The following is an 11,400-nucleotide window of genomic DNA, read 5'->3' on the forward strand; positions in this document are numbered from 1 at the left end:
CGTTTTCATTTAATTATGCCATAAATCGTATCTATCCTAAATACACATATCGCAGATACACACAATTTTTTTTTTTTTTTTTTATTTCAATCACGAAAATCGCGAATTCAATCTTTTTTTAATTGAAATGTCTTCAATCACGAAAATGATAGTATCAATCACCCATTTTGATTGAAAGCCAACACGATTTTCAATTAAAAATTTAATTGAATTATGTCACGGAATCAATTAATTGTGTGATTGAATAAATTAAAAACGTGATTGATTTTTGACATAAAAACAAAACCCAACAAAACCAGAAAAACGAGTTACGAGTTACTTCCTCAAAACTAATCTCTCCATCATACATTTTTTAATAAATACCCCAATCCCATGTAAAATTCATTGGAGATGATCCAAGTTTGCACTACTTCCGGATCAGAAATTAGGAATCCAAAGAACTTTTTTGGAAGCTCATTTTTTGCTGTGTTATATATATTTTTTTTTTAATTTTCAATATAATAATATAATATTTCCAGATTTTGAACAACCACAAATAACTCACGTATAATAAATAGTCTTACGACATTGTGTTTTCTTTTCTGCCAAAATATTCAAACGATAACACATGGCGAACGTGTGTTCCTTATTCCTATGCAATAGATTTCTTTGGTCTAAAATATGGCACAAAAAAATTAATATAACCAATCTTTTTCGAAACAGAATTCGAAACTGCTGATTTAGTGTAAAGTTTCACGTGTTTTATCAAAGAGCACATTTTATTTAAAAAAATAAAAAAAACATAATTAAAAAAAAACACTTGCGAAAACATACAATTATGTAAATATTAATAAAAATGTACAAATTTATGTGCAAATCCATATTTTCCTTTTTATTTACGTGTGGTCACAGTTCGATATGTAATGGGACCAGGTACGTATACGTGCTGTCACTTCATGTAGCCAATATTAAACATACGCCATATATGCCCATAGTATTTTACACAATCTTAGGAATTCTAATCATAGTTTATTATTAAAAAAATATAACAAAAACTTTTGTCTTCTATTCATCCTGCAACACAAGACAATTGTATCATTCTCACAAATTATCCCTATCAATGGCACCATTAGCCATCTTTGACATTATCCTTTCGCTTGAAATGGTTAACCTCCCATTTTTTGATTGTTTGTGCTAATGATTATTGCCATTATTATAAGTTTGATAACTGAGAGAAAACTTTTCCACGGTCATTACATAAGATTACATAGTTTTAATTACGAATTGCCATTGCCATGCGACCAAAGGAAATGCAATTACTCGCAGTTCTATCGCCAGTGCTCATTGAGGCCCAATGCTCCATTGTGGCACGAAATGAACTACTCGTAGAAAAAGCACTTGGAAATTATATGAAGCATTCCAAAAGGCAAAAGGAGCAAATTAGCGTGGGCGTTAGTTTTCCAAATCATTGTGCGACACAAGGTTCCGCAACGGAATCCAACAAAATAAAAACCATAGAGCGGAACAGAGAGAGAGAGAGAGAGAGAGAGAAAAAAAACACTCGACAACATTCGAATTCATTACATTCTAAATGAAGTTATGCTGTAATTAAATTCTAGCAAACACAAACACACCGTGGATGTGTTATGCAATTACGCAGACGTACATACAAACTTATACGCAAATACTTGATAGCTTTAAATGCCTTAGGATAATAAATGTGTGTGTGTGTGTGCGTATCAACACCCTCACACATAGTTTTATTTTCACCTGTACACATTTACACATTCCGAATTATTTCGTGAATAACCGGAATATACTCAACCTGTTGGAGAAAATAAACCTGGCAAAATATATTTCACACAGAACTCCCCCATGCTCGTGTGAATATAATTGTATATTTAGTACAGATATAAAAAAAACTAACATTTTAGAGGGATATCTAGTAATTTTGGCTTGAAAAAATACAACTATTTCAAATATGTTTTCAGACATAGTCCATGTGGTTCATTGAGTAACCAAGGGGTTGAAGTTTGTAGTTTTTAGTTCTTGTTTTAAAGTAAATATAAAAAACCATACCCCGCAATGACCATTAATGACAATATACAACAAATTAACAAATTAAATTAACTCAAGATCACCGATTCCTCCGAAAATAAAACGGTAAAAAAGGAACATCTGCATACCACATTTAAAAAAAAAACTAGTGATTGTATCTTAAAAAATACAGCGCGCTATAAACTAAGTTTTTATTTACAAATAAACAATTTGATTTTACTAGAGTATAGAGAATAGATATATTTTTACACTACACAGTTTTTTTACCAACATTCTTTTCATCTCTGGTAAATATTTCAAATTTCTAGTTTTTATACCCTGCGCCACACTGTGGTAGTATGGAAGTATTATAACTTAGTGCATATGTTTGCAACACCCAGAAGCAGACGAGATAGACACATGGTGTCTTTGGCAAAAATGCTCAGGGTGGGATCCTGAGTCGATATAGCCATGTCCGTCTTTCCGTCTGTCCGTGAACACATTTTTGTAATCAAGTATGTGTTTTGGCTCAGAATAGAACCCTATTGATTTTGGTAGAAATCGGTTCAGATTTAGATATAGCTCCCATATATATATTTCGTCCGATATGTACTTATATGGCCCCAGAAGCCAGAGTTTTACTCTAATTTGCTTAAAATTAGAAGAATAATTAGTACTATAGTCAAGTGTGCCAAATTTTATTGAAATCGGTTCAGATTTATATATATCTTTCGCTCGATATGGACTAATACGGTCCCAGAAGCCAGAGTTTTACCCCAATTTGGTTGAAATTTTGCACTAGGAGTACAATTAGTAGAGAAGTCAAGTGTGTCAAATTTTTTTGAAATCGGTTCTGATTTAGATATAGCTCCCATATATAGCTTTCGACCGATTTACACTCATATGACCACAGAGTCCAATTTTTTGCTCCGATTTAGTTGAAATTTTGCACAGGGAGTAGAATTAGCATTGTAGCTATGCGTGCCAAATTTGGTTGCAATCGGTTCAGATTTAGATATAGCTCCCACATATATGTTTTTCTGTTTTCGACAAAAATGGTCAAAATACCAACATTTTCCTTGTAAAATCACCACTGCTTAGTCGAAAAGTTGTAAAAATGACTTTAATTTTCCTAAACTTCTAATACATATATATCGAGCGATAAATCATAAATAAACTTTTGCGAAGTTTCCTTAAAATTGCTTCAGATTTAAATGTTTCCCATATTTTTTTACTAACATTGTGTTCCACCCTAGTGCATTAGCCGACTTAAATTTTGAGTCTATAGATTTTGTAGAAGTCTATCAAATTCTGTCCAGATCGAGTGATATTTAAATGTTTGTATTTAGGACAAACCTTTATATATAGCCCTCAACACATTTGACGGATGTGATATGGTATCGAAAATTTAGATCTACAAAGTGATGCAGGGTATAATATAGTCGGCCCCGCCCGACTTTAGACTTTCCTTACTTGTTTTTTATTTTTTTATTTTATAGATAGCATTATGATGTCAACATTTGAAGACATAAGAATTGTTTTCTGATTGTATCTTAAAAGATACAGTGCGCATTTAAAGGTTAAAAACAAAATCGTAATAACCTGGAGTGTTAAACTCGGTCCAACAAATAGGCTTGGATCAGTTTAATCTATCTCCTTTAAAGCTGACCAATCGATAAAGGCAAGACTTTTGTTAAAATCTGCAAAATTTTCGAACCACTGAAGATTAATTGGCAGCGAACCACTGATTAATTAATTGGCAGCTGCCTGAAATAGGCAGTGAGGCTCGGCGACTTCATTTTCAGGATCAGGCCGCCAAAATGCAAGACCCTGGTGTTATGAAAATGCAAACAAATATACGAGCACCTAACGAATTTTGTCTATCCTAATTTTTTGAAGCTGAACAACGTTGAAGTCAGCGTAATGAACGATCAGCTGTCTAAGATTATCCTTCTGAGGCTAAATAAAACTTCCTCGACACTGTTAATCGCCCTAAACTCCATCTTCGGTTGGATCATATCGGGAGTATGTAGATCTTAAATTGCAACCATGTAAGGGGATGGGAGTAGAGTGGTACAATAGTTAACATTGCATATTAAGGGTCATGGCCACGGTACTACCAGAGTCAAAAATAATATGCCAAAATTTGAAGAAACCACCAAATAATTTTTTTTTTTTGCAGTTCTGTGGTTTTATGCAAAAATAATGTTTCTTCAAAAGAATTGATTTATTGTTTTATTTTATAAGTTTATTTATTATTTTATGATTACTTCAAATTGCAACAATTTAGTTAGGTATAAATTTGTGGAGTTTAAAAATATTTTTAGCTTACACCAACAAGGGAAAATTATTACTTCTAGAAAAAGACCTAAATTTATTTTTTTAAGATGTTGACTTAATATTGACTTTATAGAACATTTAGTCAAAATTTTATTTTTATAGAAACATTTGTCAAAATCTTATTCTTAGAGAAAGATGTGTCAACATTCTATTCTTAACCCTTTCACTACCGAAATAAACCTAATGATAAAAACTTTTATTTTTCTTATTTTTTTTTTACTTGTACTAACAGCATGTAGAACAAAAATTGTCATTTTGAAAACCTACCTCAATTACTTCAAGAGCTATATGAGCTTCTTCTGAAAACTTGATTCTTGAATTGTGACCAAATGACCTTTCGAAAATAAGCGCTATTTGGCCTATAATATCTTTCAAAATGTGAGAAAAAATACAAAAAAGAACCCGTAAAATATCAGCTATAGTTTTTGTATAAATGTCAATTTACTAGAAACATACAGTACGAAAATTGTCTCAAATTTTCGTATTCTTCGTTTATTGTTAATGAAGTTTATAAAAATGTATTTTAGACCTCACCAATATGGACAATATATATAGCTTATTAAGATGAAAGCCTTTACTTTAAAATAACAACGAGAAATAAATCGAAACTATGTGGGAAAATAGAATTTATTGTCTTTTTCCAATGTCCTTCTAAGTGAACATCAGTAGTGAAAGGGTTAAAGGTTTTTTTTTCGACATTTTATTCCCAGAGAAAATTTTGTGAAAATTTTATTCGTAAAAAAAAATGTTGTCAAAATTTTATACGTAGAGAAAGTTTTGTCAAAATTTTATTTCCATAATAACTTTATGAAGATGCACTTAGGCGAAGAGGGATATTTTGGAAAATATACAAAAAAATTGCGAATTCTACCAATCTACTAAACAGTAACAAATCTAGCATTTTTGGTAGAATTGTACCAACTGTGGCCGCGATTTTCGTGATTGAAATCAAAAAAAATTTTTTTGTGTGTAGTGATGAACGTATTGACTTTGTGTCCACTCGTAAATTCAGTAATAATTTTCCTAAATTACAGAGAGTATTTGCTTACATATACCGATGGCGCATGAGTATTAATTCAAAGCTCACCTCTAGCCACAAATCTTTTTTAACAATTCCAGAATTGAACGGTGGTTTAGACTACATAATTTTCAATATACAAAATATTAATTTTTTTGAAGAGAAACAGAATCTAATATTAAATAGAAGTGCAAATTTAGTATCTATTCAAAAGCTAAATCCATTTTTGGACAACTCGAGATTGCGTTTACTTAGAGTTGGCGGTCGCTTGACAAAGGCAGAGCTTCCTTTCGAAGTAAAACATCCTATCCTATTGCCGGGAAATCATGTTATCATTACTTCGTTAGTCGATTATATTCATAGATTAAATTTACATCCAGGAGATACCGCCTTAATGGCCTTTGTTCGCCAGCGTTTTTGGATATTAAATATTAGAAAAATAGCGCGAAGGGTTGTTCGAAAATGTTTACGTTGCTTCAGACATAATCCTAAGCCTCTTGTTCAATTTATGGGTGATTTGCCTTCACACCGTGTAAATAAAAATGAAAATCCATTTTTTCATTCAGGTATGGACTTTGCTGGACCCATATCCGTCCATTACAAAATAAGAGGCAAACGTCCGTATAAAGTATACCTTGCTATTTTTGTTTGCTTTCAAACGAAAGCCTGCCACATAGAAGTGGTAACCGATCTGAGTACCGACTCCTTTATATTAGCATTAAAGCGTTTCTTCGCCCGAAGAGGTTTATGCTCGCACTTGTATTGCGACAACGCAACTAATCTTGTGGGAGCTGCTAGAAGATTGAACAATACTATGAGAGTAGTATTCGACGAAGATGGAAAACGAAATATTGATCAGGAGTGCTCACAGAGAGGCGTGCAGTTTCATTTCATACCCCCACGAACACCACATTTTGGAGGATTGTGGGAGAGTGCCGTAAAAATTGCCAAGCAACTAATTGTGCGACACACCAATGCAGCCTCATTAACCTACGAAGAACTGAATACTGTTGTCACCCAAGTTGAAGCTGTGATGAATTCACGTCCTCTCTGCCCTCTGTCGCCTGATCCCAATGACTTGGAGGCACTCACCCCAGGGCATTTTTTAATTGGGAGAGCACTCAATTCTTTACCAGACCACTCTGAAGAAAATGATCTAAATATCTCCCACTTTAACCGATGGAAACGAATTTCAGCTGTACATACTGTCTTCTGGAGAAGGTGGTCAAAAGAATACTTGACTTTGATACAAGTCAGAATGAAGTGGCATACGAAGGAGAAGAGCGTCAGTGTGGGAACACTTGTACTTATATCCGAAGATAATTTGCCACCCACCTACTGGATGTTGGGACGAGTGGTTGAAACTCATAGTGGTGCTGATGGGTTTATACACGCAAAGAAAAAAAACGTTTGGAAAACGTGTACCGAAAACGTTTTTCTTTTGTTAGAGTTTTTTGAATTGCTTCGAAAATTTTAAACTTTTATCAACAAAAAAATTCGTTTGTTACAATTTTTTTATTTTTTCAATAAAAAAAGTTATTTTTGAAACAACAACAGAGTCCATTTCGTTTATATCAAACACTGTTCTTTTCTGACTTTTGGTCTTTAATAAAACACATTTTACAGTTCAAAATATAATATAGTACAATGTAATGTTGAACATTTTTTTCGGAATCTTCCGAACATATGTAGAATGTATGTAAAAAAAAAAAAAAAACTTTGGTCGAAGCAGGGATCGAACCCACGACCCTTGGCATGAGAGTCAGACGTAGCAACCACTGGTCCACGGTGCCAAACTAAATGTTTGTTTCTGTTAAATAAACTTTGTTTATTCGGTTCGTGGGCGCCGCAAGCTATGCTATATAAATATAACTTATATGGATATTTATCTATTGATGACCATAACAGGTACATAGCTCAGTGGTTAGTGTGTTGGCTTACAAAGTGCATGGTCCGCGGTTCGATTCTCCGTCCAGGCGAAAGGTAAAAAAATTTTAAAAATTTATAAAATCGTATAATTTCTTCTACATTGTTTGTATTACAGAAAACGGTGCTAAGAACTAAAAATCTTCGTGGAAGTGAGAAAGATGTGAGGGAAAATGCAATTAGCCAGAAAAATTTTTTTTTTTTGAGTTAGTCTTTATGAAATTGTTTTTACATCCTGGAAAAGAATAAACGTTTATCACAAAAAGTATATACTTTTCTTCCAAATACACTTCCTTACAGCGAAAAGCAAATGAGAAACGAACTTTGTTTGTCTAAAATTTCGTTTGGGAGGAAAGAATTATTTTTTTGCGTGTACGTGTGGTGACACTGCGAACCAAAAGAGGAATACTTAAGAGAGGCATTAATCGCATTTGCCCTTTACCATTAGAATAGCCGCAATGAATTCGTTTGTTTTGGAAGAATCTTCCAAGGTGGGGACTATGTTGCGGCCCTTTAGTTTAGGTTCATCATTATGAAATAATTAATTATCGATAATTTTAAATTGAATTGAAATATATAAAACTCTGCTATTTTTATTGCCTATGATGTACTTCTTGTAAGCAGAGAGACTTGATCTCTCAATGTTAATCTGTTATACCACTGGTTCTTTAAACTACTGCATTCCATTGTTGTTTTTGTATTTTGTACATAAATCTGGCTGAATATATAGGAGACAAACAGAACAGTAGCAAATGATTTAAAACGGAATAGACATAAGCGTGAAAAATAAAAATTGAAATAAATTTAGTGTTACATCGACAAGCAAACCGTTTGAAGTTCATTTTTTTTGGCGAACTCCTCCATTTTTTTGGTTTATCACTGCGGTGTAGTTACTCCGTTTGGAAAAAAGCTTCCCAACGAAAATAATATAATCGGGGAGCACTCAGAGCTAAGAGACAAGTTCACCACTGTGGCATCGCAATGGACTGGATGAGCCTACAATATCGGACTGCCACTATACTTAAGCTAATCTAAGAAGCGACCTGTTGAGCTTTATTCCACAAATACTTCCTTTTATATCATGGAATTGTCCATTCTGAATTTTTAAAAAGGATGAGTAATTTTGCGACCAATTTCTGAATTGTTCAAAGTAATATTTTTCTGGGTTATATTCAAGCTTTTTGAATACTGAAAATGATATCATTTGATTAGTTGAGGCATTCAAAAGAAACTAGCAGATACAAAACCATACATTCCCATCTACACACTGGCGAATGTGCATTTTCATAGCCTTCATTATAGATCTGGCAGAAAGAAATTATCCAATTTGGATCGGATGTTCTAACTTCTAATTGAGATTATCTGTTGTTTGCTCACATATGACTACATCGAGGGATCGGTTGATACGAGTATTATATTTTAATAGACGGACAGACTTGTTCCAAAAAAACTCAAATAGATTTGGAAGAGACAGTCATTGTGTTGATATGGTTTATCTCATTTAATCATTGCTGGTGTTATTTCGGAGATATTCTAATATTATCTAAGATATGTTCACCAGTATTTTCCTGACATTTGTTCCCAAATTGGAACGCTTTTTGCCCCCCCAAAAATCCCCAAATTAATATAAAATAAAGGGGTAGGATATGGTGTAATAAATGTAAAGAAAAAAATCTCCTATATTAGTAATATTGCATCTTTTACCAAAGAAAAGGACACCACTGTTTGATATTTCTTCACCATTTTCTTGTGATAAAAATTAAACCATATACAGCTGCGCTCAAAATAATAGTAGTAGCAAATAAATTATTATGAATAACGCAAAATATTTATTAGGGACTCCATAAATGATTGAAAAAACAGTTTTTTCTTAAACACTAAAGACTTACAAGTAATTTGAAAAAAACAATAACAAAAAATAGTTCACATTTTCGTAGCATACGGACAAGTTTTTTAAAGTTTTATCGAAATTAATAGCTCAAAATAATAGTAGTGTTCGTAGTATTTATAATATAAGTGAATAAACACCTATGTATTACATTTTTCATACTCAGTTCAATCGTCAGTAGCATTCTAAATTACACTAGTACTTAGTTGCGTGACCTTTGTTTGCAATTACGGCTGCACAGCGCTTCGGCATTGAGTCAACAAGATGTTGGCATCTTTGGGCAGGAATTGACCTCCATGCATCTCTGACTACTTGCCAAAGTTGAGATGTGCTTGTTGGCTGATACTGGGCAACCGATTTTTTCACATCGCACCATAAATTCTCAATTGGATTGAGGTCTGGCGACTGTGCTGGCCACTCAAGAATGTTTATGTTGTTTGCATGAAACCATTCTTTCGCAACTTTGCTAGTATGTTTTGGGTCGTTGTCCTGTTGGAAGACCCAAATCAATGGCATGTTTTCACTAGCATATGGTAGCATTACTGCATGCATAATATGGACATAAAGGTGTCTATCCATTATTTCCTTGATCCAATATATAGGTCCCACTCCGTAATACGAAAAGCAAGCCCAAATCATTATAGAAGCACCACCGTGTTTTATAGTTTTCTTCGTAAATTTTGGATTGTATTCAGTATTTGGAGGTCGTCGAACATATTGGCGGGATCCCTTTCCACCATAAAGCACTATTTTCGACTCGTCCGTCCATAAAATATTCCTCCATTTCTCTACTGACCAATGGAGATGCTCTTGGGCAAACTTTATTCTTTTGGACACATGTTTATTTGAAAGAAGAGGGACTTTTCTTGGACTATGTGCATCTAAATTATTTTCGCACAAGCGTCTTCGAATTGTTTGTAAGCTAGCTTTTACACCTACTTCGTCTTTTATTTGTTTGGAGCTTGCAAATGGATTCTGCTTACAGTATCTTACCACACGAGCAGTTAATTTTTTCGACATAACGCTTGGACGGCCACGAGTTTCTGGTTTTTCGGTATATTTTATTGCATTTCGTACCATAGTTGGTGAACAACCTATTATATCTTGAACCTCTTTGTACGTTTTTCCTTTTGAAATCAATTTTCTGATTAAAGAACGCTGTTCTGAAGTGCAGTGCTTGCCTCGACCCATTCTAAGTAAAATTACTAAAATAAATTTTTTAGTACTCTATATACAATAATAGATAATTAATAATAAAACACCTTTTTCAAATATCTCCTTAAAACAACTTCATACGTTCGTGTCCTGTACGTTTTAATCAATGCTTAGCCAGCACTACTATTATTTTGGTCATACGACAATCGACACTGTTGTCAAATTGTAAAATTTTTACAACAACAACAGCATCAGAAATAAAACCAACGGTATTTTGTTATTATGCATACTCTAAGCATTGATGTATTTACAAAAAAACAAAGATGGAATAAACCGTCAGTGGAAGGAATAGAAGAAGAAGAAATAATGTCAGCACAGCACTACAATTATTATTTTGAGCGCAACTGTATATACAAGAACAAATAATAAATATTTAATGTTTGAATGATTTTGTGGTATTACAAAGTGTAATTAATTCATATTAATTTAATCAACATTTAATTGATTACCTCTGCCATCAATATTCCAATTTATGGTAATTCCTACAGATTCAATTGGATAAATTATTTGCCATTAAAATTTGCCATCAATGTATGGGTCCTCGTGCAAAGAACCATCATACACTGGCCATCAGTACGTAAATCACCCACTTAAAGTTGAAGATGGCCTGCGTGACATTTACATGCCGAGGCCAACTTAAAATGACGAACAATTTATGCTACCATCAATTATTACAATTGAGCCTGGGCACACTTTTTCTCTGGACATATCGTTAGCCCAGACAGGAGGAGGAATAGTGGAAATATAAGCGCCATTAAGCGTCAGACGTGGCAGTAGCAAAACCAACATTGCGCCAATGAAGCAGTTACTACAGCACCAACAATACCCAGCGTCATTGGCAATGATGAAATTAACATTTTAATGAACACTAAAGATGTTAAATTAATTTAAATTAATATAGTTAGTAAAAGTTTTGCATTGGCCCAAAGCAAAACTCCAAAGCCATTGTGTTATGTGATAAGCAAGATTAATCGAATTCGTAAAATTGCTTGTGAAA

General features: G+C 33.4%; 1 protein-coding gene across 1 annotated transcript; it reads left to right on the forward strand.

Moving 5' to 3' along the window:
- Positions 1–1,274: 1,274 nt before the first annotated feature.
- On the forward strand, positions 1,275–8,508 carry LOC142231491 (uncharacterized). The gene is made up of 3 exons (XM_075302099.1): positions 1,275–1,461; positions 5,476–6,757; positions 8,478–8,508. The coding sequence occupies exons 1-3, from the start codon at positions 1,275–1,277 to the stop codon at positions 8,506–8,508; spliced, it is 1,500 nt and encodes a 499-aa protein (XP_075158214.1).
- Positions 8,509–11,400: the final 2,892 nt, after the last annotated feature.

The sequence above is a fragment of the Haematobia irritans genome, chromosome 3 (assembly GCF_050003625.1).
Source record: "Haematobia irritans isolate KBUSLIRL chromosome 3, ASM5000362v1, whole genome shotgun sequence".
In the NCBI taxonomy this organism is placed as follows: domain Eukaryota; kingdom Metazoa; phylum Arthropoda; class Insecta; order Diptera; family Muscidae; genus Haematobia; species Haematobia irritans.